This window comes from Haemaphysalis longicornis, unplaced genomic scaffold, assembly GCF_048455015.1.
Source record: "Haemaphysalis longicornis isolate Haplotype H1 unplaced genomic scaffold, Haemaphysalis longicornis Haplotype H1 scaffold_1, whole genome shotgun sequence".
Taxonomy (NCBI): domain Eukaryota; kingdom Metazoa; phylum Arthropoda; class Arachnida; order Ixodida; family Ixodidae; genus Haemaphysalis; species Haemaphysalis longicornis.
This window is the reverse complement of record NW_027526203.1, coordinates 465,482,848-465,503,435: the sequence shown is the minus strand read 5'-3', so window position 1 is coordinate 465,503,435 and position 20,588 is coordinate 465,482,848. Positions and strand designations below refer to the sequence as shown.

General features: G+C 43.9%; 1 protein-coding gene across 7 annotated transcripts in view; it reads right to left on the bottom strand.

Moving 5' to 3' along the window:
* LOC144156196 (band 3 anion transport protein-like) overlaps positions 1-20,588 on the bottom strand; it is a 217,898-nt gene that overhangs the window by 12,932 nt on the left and 184,378 nt on the right. For all 7 annotated transcript variants that reach the window (XM_077688066.1, XM_077688072.1, XM_077688067.1 and 4 more), the window contains 12 exons: positions 19,922-20,024; positions 18,474-18,625; positions 17,637-17,815; positions 13,085-13,309; positions 12,842-12,993; positions 12,188-12,314; positions 11,912-12,109; positions 9,832-9,936; positions 7,067-7,259; positions 2,842-3,042; positions 1,940-2,088; positions 1,633-1,827 (listed from right to left, as the gene is read on the bottom strand). In XM_077688066.1, coding sequence (XP_077544192.1) covers positions 1,633-1,827; positions 1,940-2,088; positions 2,842-3,042; positions 7,067-7,259; positions 9,832-9,936; positions 11,912-12,109; positions 12,188-12,314; positions 12,842-12,993; positions 13,085-13,309; positions 17,637-17,815; positions 18,474-18,625; positions 19,922-20,024 — 1,979 coding nt within the window. The remainder of the gene's footprint in view (positions 1-1,632; positions 1,828-1,939; positions 2,089-2,841; positions 3,043-7,066; positions 7,260-9,831; positions 9,937-11,911; positions 12,110-12,187; positions 12,315-12,841; positions 12,994-13,084; positions 13,310-17,636; positions 17,816-18,473; positions 18,626-19,921; positions 20,025-20,588) is intronic.

The window sequence follows — 20,588 nt, the reverse complement described above, 5'->3', positions numbered from 1 at the left end:
GCTGCAACTATTTCTTGCCTCAGTGACATCGCTGTTCACCATGTTCCCTCTTGTTGATGGTGGCACCTCTTTCTGCCCCACTTTGTGGTGTCGGCACGCAGGTTGCAAATGGCACCGTGGTGCTAGGTGGCTGACTGAACTAGCCAGTGCCGAATCAATATTCATGCGAAATTTCGCACTTATTGAGAGTTAAATCTTTGATACGTGTGAAAAAAACATGCCAATATCTAGACAAACACGATAACAAATTTTTTAAGAGCAGCTGCCACGACTCGCGGCTATCCGGACTAGGAAGGCCACCCACAACAGCACTTTCTGCTCCAATAAACGTTTCTCTCCTCCTCCTCCTCCGCCTCCCACCCAGAAACAAATCTTGTGTATGGAACTACCTTGCGACCAATGCGCAAAACCACTCAGCTGTCCAGGCAGCAGGCCGTTGCCTGTAAAACACATGGCACTAGAAGATACTTTGACTTTGGACTTAAGGGTCTTAAAACAATGTGTTTTACTTTTTAAGTATGCTCTGTGAAACTTGTCAGTCTTGCTGGTTTTTCCCACTAATTTCAATACACCATTATTTTTTAAGCCAGTCAGTAAGTTCCCAAGATAATTAGAGATAATTAGTCATTTTTGGAGAAACGATAAATAAAACAGTGTTAGTCATAAAACTGTAATCTCTATATTTTCCAATACTATGAACCCTGGTGAATGCGATATGGGAAGCGGTTTTTTGATGCATTGCTTGGAGCTATTTTTACAGCTCATTAAACTTGGTGGCACCAGTGGCAAAAAACCATTTCAAATGCCCATTTCAAACACCAAAGCTTAATGAAAGTTTTATCACTAACACTGTTCTATATATATTGTTTCTCCGAAAATTACTAATTATCTCTACTTATCTTGGGAACTAATTGACTGGCTCAAAAATAATGACATTTGAAGTCAGCAGGAAAAAAACAGCGAGACTGACAAGTTTTAGAGTTTACTTACAAATTAAAAGACGTTTTAAGACCCATGTCACCCCCTTAATATGCATTAGCAGAATTTTTTTCCTTTAAGCATCCTTCAAGCCTAAATTGAGCAAGCGTTGTACACTTGCGGAGTGGGGCCCATTTGAGCCTTTACAGTTGATCTGTAGCAACGGCCTTATTTAGGCCAACTAGTTCATCAAAAATGTGTGCGCCTTACTGGTGCATTGCACTCATTACTTGGGTATTGTTCGATGAAGGAAACTTTGGTTGACTTGAAACCTTTATTGTGTAAGCTAACCTGCATGACAGTTCCCACCATCTCAAATGCTTTTATATGCTGTGCAAACGAAAGATCTGCCTGCTGTATGACTTAAGCAAGTCAATCAAGATTCTTGACCAGGAAATTGTCACTTCTCTAAAAACAGACTACGCTTAGCTATTATTACACCTATTCGTTTACAGCAAGCTTTGGGGGAGTGCTAGCTAGCATGTTCCGTTCATGGTGAGCATTTATTTAGCTGCCAGCGCTTTAGCGATTACTTGTGCTGCATTTCGAGAAGTTTGTGGCAAAATTTCATTTTGCCGATATCTTTGCACTGCTTGCTACAGTGAGGTTTGGTCGTTCTACTGTAAAATTAACAGAGACAGAAAGCGTACTCACCAAGTATAACTTATAAAATGACTCGTATATGTACAAAAGAGAGATGAGTGAGGCAAATATTTCCTGCGTGAACCTCGTGAAGAAGCGAACCAATGTGCTCCCCTCGAAGGCTACCACCAAGGTTGCCAGTATTGCTATCCACATGCCTATCCAGACTCGAATGGCGAGAAACTCCACGTCGTTTTCCTCGCAGAACTGTGGGCAGAGAAGAAGGGTACAATTTGTAGCGGCACGAGAAAGAAAACCACCAATATCTGCAACATTTCGCTGCTTCAACAGGCTATTGTCCGCAGAGCAGCACACTCACCGCATATAGCAACTCGTCAAATAGCAGCACCGGCCCTGTGACACCTATTATGACCAGAGGCTGGCCAGAGAACAATGCAAACAAGATGCCCGTGGCACAGGTGGCTACAAGCGTCTCGGACACTCCGATGAGGTTGTTGGTCTTGTCCCCTGGCAGGAGAGATAACGGGGGACAAGTAGACAGGCTTGAGAAACCGGCACTACCTTTTTCTATGGCCAGTGAATCGAGACTCCCATCACAGCAAGCTACACAGGCGGTTAAACATTCTGCCTCAAAAAAGTCGAAAAAGGCCTCGTTGCCTTGTTTCTAGACACGCGAGACATCTGTTCCTGGTGTTTGAGATTGATTCTAGTCATAGAATAACCTTACACCATCAATCGGGTGGCTATCGTGCAAGCATGATTACTACGCAGCTAAACTTCAAATTGTGAGCCCTCACTCACGAAAGAAAAAGTGCAACAACATATTTGCTTGTTTGTCTCTAAGAATTGCAGGACGTGCTCTTCAGCATCACTACGTACGCTTCATGTTATCACGGACTTCTGGGGGCAAGTTGGTATTGCATGGCTGACGAGTAAAGCACAAAAAATTGCACAAAGGACGAAGGAGGACAACACAGACAAGCGCTTGTCTCCGTTGTCTTCCTTCGTCCTTTGTGCAATTTTCTCCGCTTTACTCATCAACCATTCGTGTTAACATTGACTGAATGCTTGCAGAAGCCTCTGGTTTTGTTATCAGCAGGTGATGAGGTGGCCACCGAGTCAACTATGTTACCATTCAGTGCCTATGATTTGACTACATATTTACCATATTGATAATGTTAAGCAGAGCTCATCCAGGAGGAACAATTTGGTAGCCAAGTCGCACAACAGACTCGCATCATTTTCGCCGCGTTCTCTCACCTAGCAAGCCTCCGAACGTGACGGCCCCCGAAAGTGCAGCGAAGTAAATGAAGATGGCCGTTGCCAGGCACTGGCCATCCAGGGCGTCCTTGAAGTCGCTAAGGTACCAAGGGTATCGGTTCTTGATGTCGCTAATAAGGCCACCAAACAGCTTGCCACTGCGTTGCAGGGGCTCATACTGTGGACCTTTGTCTTCTATGGCTACAAGAAATTGCACAGGAAATGGGTCAGTACAGCTGTCTACTTGGCCAGCTATCTCTGATCCTCTGAAATTTTACAAAGTGAGCGCAAACGTGCCACCACTTTCCAAGATGCCAGGTCAGGCGTAAGCATTGTTCTTAGCAAAGAGACTAAAAATGCAGCACCGACAAGAGAAGGGGAGAGAAGTGTACTTAACATGATAAAATGAACATTTCAAACGCATCGATAAACAGCATATTTTGCACACCATTAGCATCAGATGTTTATAAAGCTTATACGTGCCAACTGCATGGGAGGGTGGCATGGAAGTACCAGCACCTGAAATTTTTCAGGGGAGGGAGCACACACATGGTGGTAAATTATTTATGGCTAACGAAAAATGCCATGAATATAGATTGGTGGATGATCCTATGTGCCCTCTTTTCATTAGCTAGTTAGTGGGCTTTGCCCTACCTGCAATATGAACTTGAGGACAATCATTTGGGCTCCAATAGAGTGTAGGAATAGCATAAATTTGTGGGAAGGAGCAAAATTATTCTGCCATTGGTTCATACTTTTACCTATAATTTGCGCTGGTGTATGCAGCATTGCACATAACCCCGTAAAGTAAGTGTGAAAAAACTGGAATTTACAAATGCACATGCCAGTCCATAAAGTCGGTGTTGACTTGAGCCATCAATCAACCACTCATCATATTTTCAACCTCCGTTTTAGAAAACACCTACTCAGGTTTTTGCATCTTAAAGGAGCCATGAAGAGAAAATGCAAGTTGGTTTTATTCGAAAGATTTCGTGTTTTATAGTGCCCCCAGCGCTTGTCCGGATACAAACGGTGCTTTATTCACTGAGAAATTAAACAATTTAGGTTAAAATTTTGATTTTCCCGCTCAATCGTGCGTTTTCGTGGTCCCAAATGACATCACAGGAACCGACCGCTCTGCAGCCTAAAGTACCTTCATTCACGCATCCGCCGTACAGGGTAGAGACACGTATACGCTAGCGCCGCCATTTTCGGTTGCTCGCTCGCCGCCGAAGCAAGTCATTGTGTCAAAACCACGCTAAAATTATCGCCGCAACGCGGTTTACTGAAGAAGTTTGAATCATATTGTCTGTTTCGCGTTGCTAGGTCTCGTGGGAAACGAAAAGAATAACGCGTTGAGCCCGTTGGCCCAATTGCGGCGGCACGGGACCGTTCAAAGGTTGTCTCCACCCTGTACAGCGGTGTTGGTTTGTTCCCGCGTTTCTTTACGTTCCGTAACCTAGATGGCGCCACCATACCGTGGCAAGCGTTTGGTTTGTTTTTGCCCGCATTTAAACCTGGCTTGTTTTTGTTCTGGGAGAAAATATTCGTTCCCTGAAACAGTGCTCGCTCGACAAATGGGGTCACGTAAGACACCGTTGCTTGCGTCAATCGGCCAGTGTCGTCTGAGACAACCCCAAGCCCTGTAGTGCTGTGCAGCTAAACCAAGCATGCTGTGCGCAGTACGAACAGCAGAATGCATCAGTACTTCTATGTTTACATGTGCTTTCGTAACTTCCACTGTTTGTCCCATCATTCTTATTGCTTTGTAAAGAATGTGCCCTAAATTTAAGCGCAAATCGCTCGTTCGTCTAGTTTGTAAGCTCTACCTAATTTGCGTCTGCTTCTGCCAGCCTCCGCCAATCGCAGAGCTTAGCTCATGTGACATCATAGGTTCTGTTGTGGGAAATGAGCTGGTGGGTCGCATGACCATTCCCGTTTTTCCTAATTATGTAGCTTATTTGAGCGAAGTTTACGTTAAAAGTGGTGTCAGTATGATTCTAACGAGACAATCTTTTGAATGAACCAAACTTGTGTTTTCTCTTCATGGCTCCTTTTAAGTTGAGCTATGGTCCCCCTTCACTGCATACTCATATGAAGCAACAATTTTGCCATCTCAAAATTTGCTGCTTAGTATGACCCAAATTTGCAACAGTGGACACTTTTGAGTAAAAAATAGTTTCAGGTAATGATTGCAAATTTCTGTGGCGAATTTTTCAAAAAAAATTAAAAATTGCAATGAGTATCCATGTCACATCACTCACATCAGAAAAATTGTTCTCTTGCATCTGTCAGGTTAGAATGTACCTGAGAAAATTGACTGGATGAGCAGTTAATTAAATCAGCTAGCATTAATTTCTGGCCAAAAAGCAGTTAGCCACCAAATTCTTCCACACCATTGTAACTGGTGTTATTCTATGATTGGTGTGCAAAGAAATAATTTCCATCCCCGGATGGCATTTCATAAATTAGAATAACCCACAAACACTAAACTGTCTGTTTTTGTCTATGCGAAGTTTTTTGCTATCTATTATCCTGTAACTTTGTAATTCTCTTCTCTATCTTGTAACACATGTAAGTTGCCACCTCATTTATTATTTTTCTTTTTGCCATTGTGTATATCATTATTTCCCCTTTGTCAGTGCGTCTCTGTCCTGTTCATGACACGAGTCTACAATTTCCAACTTGTGGATTTCATTCAGTTGCTACTGCACAGCAGTTACCTGCATGGAGACTTTAAACGATAAGCAGTAACATCTGCACATTACACTTTTTTTTTCAGAGCATCTGCAACTTATTCATTACATCCGAAATACAAATAAATAATTATCTGGTGAAAGCACTTATTATGGTGTGCATGTGCAACATGATAGCTGTGCATTTGTTTGCGGCATCAAAGAAAAATAGGTGCGAAGTTCTGATCTCCAAGTGCTTCATTTTTGCATTTTCAATTGCAGCCAGTGCTTGCTCCCAGGTTGGAAATACAGTGAAAGCTCGTCGATTCGAACTGAAATAATTTAAATATATCGATAATTCAAACTACAATTTCGCCCCGCCAGGCCTCCATAGAACTCTACGTAGGAAGAAGCCTGTTAATTCAAACCGCATAGGTTCCACCATGGATAATTCGAACTACGCACCACCACACTGGAGCCACTGGGAAAATGCATTCTTTACGAACTACGTTGAAGAGGACACAGTGGTTGTGTGTTGCGCTGACGTACGAGGGCATCGCATCTCGGGTCAGGAACACAGAGCCCGCTGCCGCCAACAACGACAAGCGGGACGGGGACAAAGTGTAGTCATGGCCAGGTGAAATGCCGCCTGCCTCTGCTTCAGTTTTCAAGATGGCAGAGATGAAACATTCCACTACATTTGCTGTTCGAGCAAAAAGTGCCACTACATTTGCTACAGACTATTCTGCCTTTTGGGACAAAAGGCAGGCGTCAAACACAGGCATCAAATTGTGGCCATGTGCTACTGCTTCCAAATTGCACTGTACGGTTGTTATTGTTCTTTTAATTGCTTCGAAATTCCATTAATTCAAGTGAGATGGCATCCTCCCGCAGTTCGAATTAACGAGCTTTTACTGTATCAGACAGAGAAAGGACAGCACAAGGAAATAAGAAATAAGAAAGTAAAAAATAAAATAAGAGGTGGAGGGGGAAGCACATACTCTGGCGACCCTAAAAAATACTGTGGATAAGTGTTCTTACAATAGGAAGTAATGTAAATGTATAATGATTGAGCATATATTCAATAGAGTACAAAAGGAATAAAATCTAATTTTTTTGACCATGTAAATAATGTAAATATAAGCTGATTAGGGCCATAACAAATATTTGTCAGCATGCTAGCTTGAGCACAAAAGGAATAAAATCGAATTGTTTTTACTGTGCGCACGCTTACGATGCATATACGAGACTCGTATGCCTGCGAAAAAGTGGGCAAGATGTCGAGAATGAAAGGGCCTTGGAGCCAGAGGTGCAGGGCGAGAGAGAGGACTATGATAGACGTCAAATGGGCACCTGCCGTTAATTAAGAAAGGCCCTGGGTTTCCACCAGGAAACTGAAAACTCTCCACCCATGATAAAGCTCACAGACTGCTGTAGTGCGCAGAATCAGAAACAGTACGGAAGCTTTACAGCCAGGCCTTCAAACCTCGCCAGGTGAAAGCCAGCAGGCAGATGCCCTCTTGCCTTGAATCACTTCAAAACGGACTAACGGGGCAAGGGCTTCTTGGCTTGCTGCTTCCGCTTCCGGATGTCCTCGTACTTTTTCTTGAGGTCATCGACGGGCAGCAGAGACTTCCGGTCCCAATCACCGGGAGGCAGAACAACGCTGTCATCCAGAAACTCGTTGATAGCCCTGAGGAGGTCACGACGGTCTTCAGCCTTGTATGCTGCAGTGTGGAAGGTCTGGAAATCATGAGAGCAAGGCACAAACTCTTCAGAGAATGAACGCCAGCACGGTGACAAAAAAAGAAAGCCTGGAACAGTCAACCTACAACACAAACTGCTCAAAAAAGATTATAGGGGATGCCTAGACCTTCTCTAGTTGGAGCTACTGTTAAGCTGCTCTTAAATTTTCTGTTGGACTTTGCGACCACGCCTGTGAGCACTTGATCAGCCCCCTGGACAGCACTTTCCAAAGCTTGTTCCGCTCTTTATCCATTTCCAGGAATATTCTAAGGTCTCTCCGCTCGCTAGCCATCACCAGGAGCATCCTAATCACTCCTGTCGGTACCTACACCTCCTAATGCAGCTCGTACTACACTAGAAAAAGTGGCCTATCCTCCTTTGCTGCAGCTATTTCCCCTTGCCATTCCCCTTTGCTATTTCCCTTTGCTATGCAATTTTAGGCTCCCGCTCCCCAGCTCGCACCTTTTCCTGGCACTAGATTACTAGCTCACGCAACTTCAACATTCTTAGGACGATTCTGTGTGATTTTTTGTACATCACACGTTTTGCAAAACACAGAGAGCTGAAAAAAAAAAATCAGTTATGAGAGTGATCCCACAAGAGACACTCTGCAAGCGAGCAAGTGTGCACACAAACTTTGCGAACTTTGTTAACACTAGCGCCTGCCGGTCGTTCCAAATCCACAGGCAGACCAACAAACTGATCCAGATCACCCGTGATGCTGTGTCTCCTATCTTCACTGCCGTGTAGCACTGCCGTGTGATGAAACCTGAATACACGATGGGATGTGGCAATAGAGCACCTGTTCAGTTTGGAGCCAGAGCTTTGTAGCTGCTCCAGAGCACAATGAGTCTAGCTTGTGCACCTCCTGCCTACACTTTGTTGTCGTACTGCTCACAATAACTTTTACCAATTCTTTTACCACAATTCTCACAATTTACCACAATGCTCTAAATTCTTTTACCAATGATTTCGCTCTTATCGACAGCAGCTCATTAGGCCCACTGCAGGGCGAAGGCCTCTCCCATTGACCTCCACCTGCTCCGGTCTTGCACTGCCGAAGTCCATTCTTTGCCTCCGAAGTTCTTTACTTTGTCTCTCCATCCAGTTAACTCCTCCTAGCCCCGTCTCTCAGTATCCATTCTGTTACCCTCAATGGTCCACCTATTGCAAGTTCGTCGCACTACATGGCCAGCCCAAGTCCATTTACTTTTCTTAATTTTAACTATGATATCTTTTAGTCAAGTTTCCTCCCTGATCCGCAATGCTCGTTTCCTGTCCTTAGGTGTTACTCCTATCATTATTCGCTCCATGACCTTAGTTTGCTTTCCAGTTGCTTCGTACGGGGCCAAGTTTTCGCTCCATACGTCATCACCAGCAGCACACATTGGCTTTATACCGTTCTTTTTAGGAATAGAGGGAGTTTACTCATCATTATTTGCGTGTGCTTGCCAAATGCACATCATCCCATTCCTATTCTGTGTTGTATTTCTTTCTTGTGGTTGGGATCAGCACTGACCATCTGGCCAAGATAGTTACATTCGTGTACTTGTTTTAGCGTTTCGTTACCTATGCTGAAGAGGGCGCATTCAGGGTGTTTATTAATAATTACTCATTTATATTTATTACTTTTTATTTATGTTATTTATTTATTAATATTTATTACTTATTATTTATTTGTTTATTTATAATTAATTATTTATAGTCATTCATATTCATTTTTAGTCCAACGGTAAAAATTTGATAGTAGTTCTTCAATCATTTTTGCTATGGTAGGTTCAAAAGTGAAACAACGAACAGTTCACTAACATAACAAGTACTCCTTGGTACTGGCTTAAAAGGGCATGAAAGGGTTTAAATGTGTGTGTTTAAATAGCTCCAGGTCCATTTTCACCATCACGTGCTTTTTTTTTTCTTGAGCTTTTTGAGATAACACTTTTTACATTTCATATGTTTCACCTTTCCAGCCACACTGCAGCTGACTTTATTCAGATTTCCTTACACTGCCATCCGAGTAGCTTAATCTGCTGGTACTGTTGAACAGGTGATAACATTAAAGGAGATAACAAATAGTTTACCTTCACAAAATTCGATGGTAATTCATAATGCAGTATTTGTCTCAGTTTTTACTACGTCTCGTTTGAAGTCCTGCGCCCTCTAGAGCATAATGTCTAATTTTTCATTAATTTCCACATATTTGTCATCCATGAAGAAAAACACGAAATATCCATCCCATGATTTTGTAAAGAAAAAAAAAAAAGGCCAGATTCTCAACACTGTGGCTACCAACTGGTCAGGAAAGCAAATTCCACATGTCTCGAATGCTCCGACTGTGTTTGAAGGAAACTTTGTTAGAAATCCCAGGTAGGTGTCCTACCACCTCGCTAACACCGGGTAAAATCCGGTCAGTACATTGCTGGTTATTGCTTTTTCCAGGGTATTACACTGCTATAGTTATGTCCCACCATAATTTTTTGGTTTAACATTTAATTAGACTATGTGTTCCACTGAACACGGTACCCCCTTGCCTCGCCTACTTATCACAAATATCCAAGGATGAAGAACTCACCGTGTTGGACATCAGGGTGGAAATGGATCGACCGACCTCGTGGTAGTCCAAGTCAGAGTTGGTTGGCCCCAGCAGGATGAAGAAGAACCTCACAGGAATGGGAACCTGCAGGAGGAAATGGCCAGCCGATTACAGGAACACATGCGCACACACACAGATGGATGACTGCCTCTGGAAACTGCGGGGTACTAGGTGGTTCCCTATCGTCACTTCTCTCATGCATGGCGCAAGAACTGTGCAGCTTCTTTTCACATGAATTTGTTGATCTTTTTAAGTTTAAGAAGCCTTGACTGATCGTAGGATTTAATGCGCCGACGCAACGCAGGTGATGAGGTGTGCTGTAGTGGAGGGCTCCGGATTAATTTTGACCACCTGGAGGTCTTTAACGAGTGCCAAAATCTCGTACACACGGGAATTTTTGCTTTTCGCCTCCATCAGAAAAGCAGCTGCCGCAGCTGGCGAAAATGATCTCATATCATTTCATTTTTATCGGGTTTGCCAAATTTCCTTTGCAAGAGTATGTTGTGGATTTATTTTAACTAGAGGCTTTAATTTTGAATGTGCTGTACTGGTGACTTCTGAAAACTTTCCAGAAAGGCTCAAAGAAGGATTTAATTACCAAAATGATAAGTTTTCTGGCATAACCACTCGTGTGTGAAAAGTAAACTACCACCCAACCATTCAACTCTTTTTTCCACCAAATAAAGCAAGCTGCATAAAAATTACCGTATTTACTCGCGTAATGAACCCACTTTTTTTCCTGAAAATTCGGCATGAATTCGGGGGGAGGGTTCATTATGCGGGAAAAAAATTGCAACAGTTTTTAAGGTTGAAATTTCAAGTTGCTAAGAGAAGCAATGTCAGAGCCTTGCCATTTTCGTAAAACCACGTAGGTAATTATGTAATCAAATTTCTTTTTTATTCACAACATGCTAGTGGGTCCCTACTCGTCACGGAGCTGTCCTCCTTACTAAAGTCGCTTGCCACCTCATGTTTGTTGTCGGCCCACAGCGCACCGTCTTGCGTGCCATCAACGCACTCCAAAACTTCTTTTCCGACACTGGAAACTTCCCTTCTTTGGACCCACGAAACACACGGCGATCCCTGTTCCCCGCCCAAAAATCTCGTTTTCGCCCGTAGCGCACACGAAGTGCCGCCCAGCCGCGCGGTTTCCATGTGCATCAACGCATGCTCCACCGCCTTCAGTTTAAATCCGGCTGTGTAGCTTATGTACTGGCCCATCGTACGGCGCGCACTAGGAGCTCAGAAAAAGGTCGGAACACAGATGAACAACAAAACCACGAGCGTAATGGCGAAGTCCCGGAACCTCAAGAGCAGAGGAGTGCGGAGTACGTTTAGTGCGTTGTTTGCATGCCGCCAGAACTAGCCATAGCAACAAAGAGCAGGGAAGAAGTGCGGAGTTTGTTTTGTGCTTTGTTCCCACGCAAGAATGTTTTTACGGCGCAAGAAGCATAGAGATGGCAAGAAGGTTTGTTTTGCGTTCAGCAGGTGGCGCTCTGCAAGTGCGCAATTTTTAAATTGTGAGCCACGGCATTCGCGCTCACGTCTCTTGCTACTGTTGAGATTTTTTTTTGTTGGAATGCGTTTTAGCATTTCTGCGCATACTGTAGTGTGATATCAAGTTACTGTGATGGTCTAAGGGATCAGCAAACATGCTGAGATAAAAACATATTCCCACTGCATTTTTTATTCTCAAATTCTCAGTAAATTCTCAAGAAGATAAGTGGGGGGAGGGTTCATTACGCGAGTGGGTTCATTACGCGAGTAAATACGGTACTTCAGTAGTATTAGGTTAGCTAGGAATTCCCCAGAATTTGCATGTAATTTCAGCTGTATTTGATGGATTTCAACTTTATAATCATGTTTTCAGATACTGCAACATACTGCATTGCATAATGATGACGGCAGCGCAAACACATAGTAAAAAAAACTAAAAAAAAAGGGGGGGGGGGGAGTTAATCAAGCTTTATGCCCAGTGTGGCCGCTTGATTTGGCACTCCTACACTCCTGTGCCCTGAAGGCCCAGCCGGGAAGGGGCACACTCGCGGCAGAGCCTTACCTCCATCAGGTTGGGCATCACCTGCCCCTGCGCGAGTCTAACAAAGGCGATGGTGGGCTGCTCAAGGAAGTCCAGGCCTCCCACCAGCACGGCGGTCGCTTCCGCATCTTCGGGTATTCTCCGGAGGATGTTGGCATCGGGCTTGCGCAAATCATCCGTGGAACATCCAAGAAGAAACGGCTCAGTCTCGTCGCGTGTCTGAAACCGCGCAGAGAAGAAGCGCAACAAGTGGTCAGTTGGAGCATGCACAGCGGGGGGCAGGGAGGGACTACATACCCCTTTGTCAATGGAGATGCGCGTGTCTGCAGTGAGCAAGGGCATGCTTCGGTTCCCAGCATTGCCATTCACATGGTCCTGTGATGAAGATGTGAAGTTGCTCACCAGTGAAGCTGACCGCAATGACCTGTGAAAGGGCAGCCAAGACATCTATCTTACATCTCGCACAGGACAAGCAGAAAAGGTGTGCAAGGCGATGAAATTTCCCTCCAATAAGCGGAGCTCCAAGCCAGAGGAAAACCCCAGAACGCAGCTGTGACCTGAAGCAGTCTGTTCTTCATATCAATCCATCAAGCAAGCTGCATGACATACCAATGAAACTGTCAGCCACCCTAGGGTAACCACTCGAGTGGTTTTAGTACTTGGATGAAGAGATTGCTGGCCTACCTTAGCAAGGCTAGGTGCAGTTGAAGCATGACCTGTTCAATGCAAATGTTATGAACCAAAAGCAGCAATTCACAAAGAGAAAAGAAGCAGCTTTTATAAACTGAAGGTTAAAATTGAGCACAAAAATTGTGCCGGAGAACTTGTTACATGAAGTTGTTCAATTGCGCTCATTACTAAGACTGACATTTTGATGCGAGTCTTCAAAACTGAAAAGTAGTGCTTGTTCAAGCGACTTCACGACTGTATTACATTTTGGTGAGTGCTCACTTGAGTGCTGTGAACGTTCCGGATGAATTCCGGCGCAGGAAAGTGTTGAGGCCCTTCTCTGCGCCGTGCCGGTGACGCAGCAGAAGCACGCGCAGAACAGCACCGTGGCTCTCGTGAGGAATCTGCTCAGTCAGCACCATGTTGTCCACCACCTGAACGTCAGGAAGTTGGCTACAGCACTCAGCATTCGTCAGGTACACCAAATCTCGGAAAGAAACAATGGGGGGTGGGGCAGCAACCGACCTTGTTGGCAATGCCCGTGAGGTCCTTCTCTTCGAGGTCGAGCAGCACAGTGCCCTGCTCGATGCACTTGCGCAGGCAAAGCAGCGAGTGGAACGAGAGCGAAGCCAAGTGAGGCTTGCCCCAGCGGTCCACATCCTCCTTCAAGTTCTCCTCATACTTGATCCAACGGGCGGTCTCCTTCCACTCGTACGTCTCGGGTACCAGCTCGTCTAGCTCGACAAAGATCTGCGCCACACAGAGCGATGCGTGGGGAGGACGCACAACGGCCGCAGGAACGCGCTCACGAATGCAACAGCCACCACCACATCCACAACAGAGCAGTGACAAGTCGAGTGAACAGTGCACCCATTTCGCACCATGTGCCCCCCTCGAGGTGCAAACTAAATACTTTGTGCCATTAATGTCTAGCAGACACACAAACACTAATTACTACCTTCTAGCCGATTGATACAAAGCTTGTCTTACCTAGAAGCACTATAGAACAATGCAGTTTTCCAGTTAATACAGTCAAACACAAATATATCGAACTCTGAAATTTTTAACTGTCACTCAAATCCTGGAATGTGAACATCCACGTAAAGGATTTTTATAGAAACTGCGGATTTACTTTATTATATTATCAGTACGTTACACCACACTATCTTGCGAATTGCCTCAAGTTCGACATATCCAGGTTCCACTGCATTTCCTCAACAGAGAAAAACCAAAGGCAAGCATCAGAGAAAGAAGCCTCAAATATAGCAATGCGCCCTTGCTTAGAAGTGCACTATGCATTTTTTTATCATACAATATGACATTAAAGTATGAGCCCTCTATCTAGTAAGTCAGGGCTTGGCTTTGCCCAGAAGCCTAGGCTAAGTCTGACCCACTAGCTGCTTCACAAACCTCGACCCAGGATCGAACTGGTCGCAGGTCAGAATACAGCAGAACCTCGCTAAATCGCACCTGGTGGAAAGGCAAAGGCAAAAGCAAAAGCAAAAAAAAAAGAAGAAGTAGTAGGAAATGCTACCTCAAAGATGAAGAGCCTGGCTACTATGATTTAACATACGGTAGGTGCACACAACAGCCTTAAGTATTTTCCTTGGTCTGGCCAGGCCTTCTTTAAAAGCTAATTTAGGCAAGCACCATTTCTTTGTGACTTATGCCAGTAAAAAAGAATATGGAATAAATGGAATAAATAAATTTTGTATGTGTATGCAATCTATACAGGATTCTGACATGAAAGTGCTGAAAGGGCCAAGCCAGAGCTAAATTTTTGCCTTGAGGTGCCAGACTGAGCTATATCAGCCCTTCACAGCGCCAGGCCAGAGTGCACCTAATGCAAGCGCCACGCTTGAGCTTCAAGCCTAGCTCCCAGAAGGTGCCCATACCCTGCTAACTAAACTTTCCCAATGCAAATAGTCACCAAACTTTCGGCAGATCCAACCTGTAATGCATGCCTCCCCAACCTTGCCTATAATGCATGCCACCCTAACAACTTTTTTCAGGAAAGGGATTGAACCCAAATCTTGATTAAAGGCATCATGAAGACAAAATACAACTTTGTTTAATTTGAAAGAACTAGGCTTCAACACCTCACTCAGCTCCACTCTAGCCATGAAAGATGTTTGTTAACGAAAATAATGCAAGAAGTATTCAAAAACTTTCAAATTTTGCGCTACAGTGACGTGTTATGGGCAGGAGTGGCATCATATGGGACAGTGCTAAAAATAATTTTTAGTGCATTACCTGCCGATTAGCATTCAAGTGATGCGATCAAACAAAACTAAGGCCTCACTACAATCGTTCAGTCATGTGTCTTAGCAATGGGTTAGTTTGGCGGCCGCCAATCGTACAAACAAGACTCTCTGACGTCATAGAAAAGTTGCTGGCTGGGGAGTCGCCACTGCTTCACATTTCCTTTTATATTTCCACTATTGTTTTTGGATAACACTGGTATCATTGTTATTGGGACAAAGCAGTCTTTCTAATGAACCAAACTTGCATTTTGTATTCGTGATTGGTGTCACTTAATTAACTCTTTCGTTACCGCAGGAAATTGACCAAGTTGGAAGGGTCTAACAAAACATTTTTTTTTGTGCTAGACATATTGGTTAGACACACATTGCAGTGACATAAAATGCAGATTATTCCACGCGCTTTCCAACGACACCAGTTTGAATAATGTTTTCCTAAATAATGATTGCGAAAAAAATTATCGAATTCGAAATTTTTGTCCACGCGTCGAAGAAAATAAGAAAAAAGTAAGTTGTGTATAATAAACCACCAGTAGTAGAAAAAATTTAGTATATACATTTGGTAGGTAGACATTTCAAAAACTTGTCCTAGAAAAAAAAATTGAGTTGCGCAGTACAATTTGTTAGATATAAAAAAAAATGTTAGCCCGCGTAGTGCCCTTGCCATGTGGTGAAGCCCAACCACTATTTCAAATTTTTGCTATTTTGGATGGTTCTCTAGAAGAAATCTGGTGGTTTGAAATTATTAAAGGACCAAATTAGCCTCCACGTGATGTAAAAACATCTGTCAATGATTATGACCGGCAAAATATTGAAGGCAAGCAAGCGATGTGAAAAAATTCGCTTGGAGTTGAGAACCAAACTCTTTGGTGGATGCTTGTTGACGTTCTGATGATCACATATCAATCAGAACTTTCATTCGCGGTTTATTATCATGTTCTGACTCACTATGGTAGCCCTGCTTACAGGAATAAGGTATGATGTGCTAGAATCATGCCCAGCAAGCTTTCACCAAGCCGCCGTCGGGCTGTGAAGCGAGTTCAGCACTACGAGCCTACTACATTGCAGCGCCACCTAACCATTTCGAAAAGAAACAAATACAAGGCTGTTGGAGACTTTGTCAGAATAGACAGTACTACTAAGAAGCGACACTAGACCTCCAAAAATACCCTCGTATGAAACCGAAACTGGCCGGTGAACAGCTGGCGGTGTTCAAGGCCAATTGGAAGCTTTCTCCTCGTCTGAACTGATACCCGACGACTTGGTGTTATCGTTTGACTTTCAGCGGAAGCTCTTATCGCAGAAGCGAGGCGTATATAAAGTAGAAGCGCGAGCGGCATGCTTGTTTTGAGGAGCAGTAGCGGGCAACGGAGGCGCCATGGCAAATGAGCTTGTAGTTGGGTAACTGCGTAGTAGCGCCAAATATGAATTTCGCAATGCAAAAACGAAACCGAAACTGCTGGAAACTGGTTGAAAATGGCAGGCACACTTGCTAGACATGCAGGGGACCATCAGAAATAAGCTTTGGGAGAATAAAGCTGCCCTTTGTCCGAACCAAAGATCATTAGTGGGCTGGGCCATTTTCAAGTAATTATCACCTCTCAACGCTGTCGGATTACAAAGCTGACCCGCATTATTCGGTATTTGACTTGCCACGAGCCTTTTGACAAAAAAAAATTATGGTAATGCAGCCTAACCACGATCTGCATCCTTTTTTCTCAAGTGCAGCAGCCACGCCCGCTTCCACAAAAACACACGCACCTCAGCTCGCAAAAAACGCCGTCAAAACTCTCAGTGTCGCCGGAGGGGGAAAATTTAAACTGATTCTAAAAGGGCAGTGCCTAGACTCACCACTGGCCGCATTAGGTGTACGAGAAACGACTACAACATGTCAAAATAGGCAATATAAATCATCGATCACCGGTGATCGATTTGAATAGGCGTGGTAACGAAAGAGTTAAAGGAGTACTGACACGAAAATTTTAGGTTCCATTTTTATGGCTTTTATCGATGCCTAATGGTCTGGTGAACCCGACACAGCACTTTAAATACTTCAGCGCGCGATAATTAATTACATTGAACGGCCTGAAAATCGTTCGTTTCAATTTCCTGCGCTTTCAGCCCGAAAAGCCCATATGACAGAATCCCGGCATGACCTCACCACTTTGTGCGGACGTCAAAACACTGCGGAGGCCGGTAGGGGCTTTGTTTCGGCCGCGCCGCCACCGCCGGAGCTGAACGGCTGAGCGCTGAGCGCTGAGCTGCCTGAAGGTGCTAGGCCTACCATTGCGGCAGAAATTCGATGACCGCTTTCAATAAAAGTCCTGATGGCGACTTCTATTGTGATTCCGGGCTATATTGCCGCTTCCTTTCCCGTGTGTGGAGCTTTATTTTTGCCAACAGTGCCTTTCTGGGCAGCGGTTATGCCTGTAGCTCTGGCTACGTGCACCCATTTGTGAATACGCCGGCGCCCAGTCGCCGCTCGCGGGGCCACGCGCGTGAAGTGACGTCACGAGTTTTTGACGAGCGCTGTCGGCGTCACTTTTTTTGGCTACCACGGGATGATGTCACGCTGATGTCCATTTGCTGAATGCCGCTCCGCGTGCTGTCCGTCAGCGCAATAAATGAGATTCAATTAAAGTATGTTCTTCCAGTCACAGGCCGCTCATATTTCAGCCAGGGTATTCTGCTGAGTAAAGGAAGCGAACTGTGCAATAATATTAACGCCGAAAATTGATGTCAGTACCCCTTTAAAGTCAAATGATGGATAATGACGCCTACTTTACTGAAACATTAACAAGAAGCTCTTGACATACCTCGTGTGGCTTCCGGTCATAGAGTTTCTTCATAAACGGCACAGAGTATCTTTTTCCGCTGCCAGTTGGAGGTGCTTTCTCAGAAGAGTCCTCAGATACGGGTTGCATGAATGAAAGCACCGTGTTCTTGGCAAGGATCTTGTGCCGGCGCATGCCTTTCTGGTCTTCGAACCTGTGGCCTGGAAAGAAAAAAAAAAGCTCTCTGTAACGCCCCGACACCGGACATGCTCAATGATGGAAGTAGAGCACATGCTAAGAGGAATAGTAACTACTACATAAAATAAAGTTGTTGACCATATTACCTTCGGCAATAGTATATGAAGCCCTACGGAAATACAGTTGGGACTCAATTTTTAAATGCATCATGAAGATGACTTACAACATTGCTTCCTTTGAAATATTGCCACTTCAGAGTAACAAACATGCCATTTTTAATGCAAACCCCATCTTATTAAACTACATAGTTAGAGAAACAGAAGGAAAGGTGGGAACACTTCAGTGACTTTTTAATATTTTTCCCAGTGATGACACAGATGGTATCAACCTATGACTGCCTGACATTGGTAAAAAAAGTTAAATATGAAAAGGAGCAGTAAGCAAGCAAAAAAAAGGAAAACTCATTATTACAGCGCTTTTTTCTGGCTATAAAGCAATCAGGCCTCAACCTTCCCTCAACTACAGAAGGAAATCATATTTTATAAACCAACGACATCTTCTCAATGCTTGTTTGCAGAGCACAATTTAGAAACAAAGTTAGTGCTTGAACTCGTATGCATTTTCTTTAAACCTTGAGCCTACAGTGAAACCAGCCGTGAACTTAGATCTTGGTGAACTTACTCGCCATTTCTTCTAGATCAGCTGACTGCAGTGTCATGGCTTCTTCAGGCTCTGTAATAACCCTGTGTTTATCTCCAGCATCATGAAGGACCATCAGACTTGGATCATAAATGTATCTACGGTGCTTATGTCTATGATGGTGGTGGTGATGCCTGCAAGAAAATACAACAAAATATGAGCAATAAAGGACATTTGCAACATCCATCTCAAGAAAATACACGTATATTAACTTCCTAATAAACCTTTTGGGACATTCACTGCGATAGCTTCTGCATCCATAAATTTAATTTGCGAAGTGTATTTGCCAGTATTTGAACATTTCGCCTGAACAGTTCAAATAATATCATTGTATATAAGAAAATTGTTAAGAGTTGTACCTCACAGTCCTCAAGTAAGAGCATTTTAATTTCTTAATAAATCGTCGTCTCTCTTACATTTATTATTTGTGTCTGTTGTTGTGTTGTAATTTCGTCAGGCAGACAAAATAGTGCTTCTTTTTAATCAGTATTCCCAGATCTCAAGAGTTCTTTGTCATGCCTGTTTCACTATATGCGATGCGCGAACAAGCAACAGTGGCCATTGAGCATGAATGTGAACAGTGCACTTGTTGAATAAAGCCAACGAATTGCCATTAGTCCAGCAATTTTATGGGATAATTGAACGGCTATTTGCAACTGTCGGCGCCTTTGTGCCATCATAAACAATAACATTTTTTGGTTTTCCTGTCATAGGTATAGGTCCTGCAGGTCTTTGTTTGATATCATTTGCATTTGTGCAAAAGTTTACGGTATCTATATTTATGACGTTGGAGGCCTCAAACGCTTCTTTTCTAGCCTATTTTTGCACCTAAAACGCTTTTTCTTAACACTTAAAAAAACGGCCTCTAGCCATCAGTCGGTCAATATGAAAACGTGTGGCTGAGGGCGGAAAAGGAGGCTGAGGAGGCTCCTTCAGGAGGCTGCGGGTGGACGCTCTTTCAGGGTGGAGGCTCCTTCAGGAGGCGGAGAGTAGAAAAGCCGGTGGTGGGTACCATTGCTTCAAAAGTCTCATAAACTGACATGCATCTTCTACGTAATGAACAGGCTGTGCAAAAAACCATAAAACTAGTCTTCATGTGTAATAACAGCACAAGCAAGAATACTGCCAAGAGAGCTGTAATTACCGTGAGGAATTCATAAGATGTGTCAAATTAATTGCATCAATTTTTGCAACAATCACTCGCACAGCTTTCACTGTCGCTGCAGGTTTCACTCTGGCTGATGGTCGCTTCTTTCCTGCCTACCGTGCTTCATAACCGAACGATTCTTGTTTTTTTGCTGTAGTGTGCTGGTGGCACTTTCTGTACACGTTGGCCTCCTCCCTCGTGAGGCTATTGCAATGCAATGCCTTAACCAGTTAACTTACCTCAACTACATTCCACTGTGAACTTGAGGAGGAAACAGCCTTACCTATCTTTCACTCGGTGCGGTTCTATTCCTTTAGAGGTTGATGGAGGCTGCAGGTCCCCTACAGTAGGCTGCGGTGGCGACGCCTCTTCCGTGGAGTCCGACCCTTAAAAAGGCAGCAAGAAAAATTATAATGCGAAAAAAACATCTGACAGTCCTTCGCTTTTATGCATTAAAACAGGAAGGCCCGTCACAATCACTGAATCACAATCAGTTCAAGTTAAAATGAAGTTTAGCCTGCACCTGGGCTCTGAGGCGTGCAGCAGTAAAGGGCGACGAATTAATTTTAACTACTTGGGTATCCTTAACGTGTGCCGAAATCTCAACACACAGGTGTTCTCCTCTTCGCCTCCATCAGTGAAACAGCCGCGGCAGCCGAGATCTGTACTAACCTGTACTCTACTGTCTGTACTGTACAGATCTGTACTGTAGTGGTTTCTGGGGCTCCGTCAAGCTGCTTATGCAGCTTTTACCCAGGAAGCCAACCAGTTTTATCTTGCAATAAAAACTGATTTGATTTGATTTGAAGAATTGCAATCGAAGCTCGCCAAGTCTTTTTGCATCTTAGTGCCCTTTCTCTTTCAGTGTGCTGCATCGTGTTTAAGACTGATTAACAACAAGCACAGCAGTACGCTACAAAAAAGTTCATCTTTCTTATATGCGAAGCAAA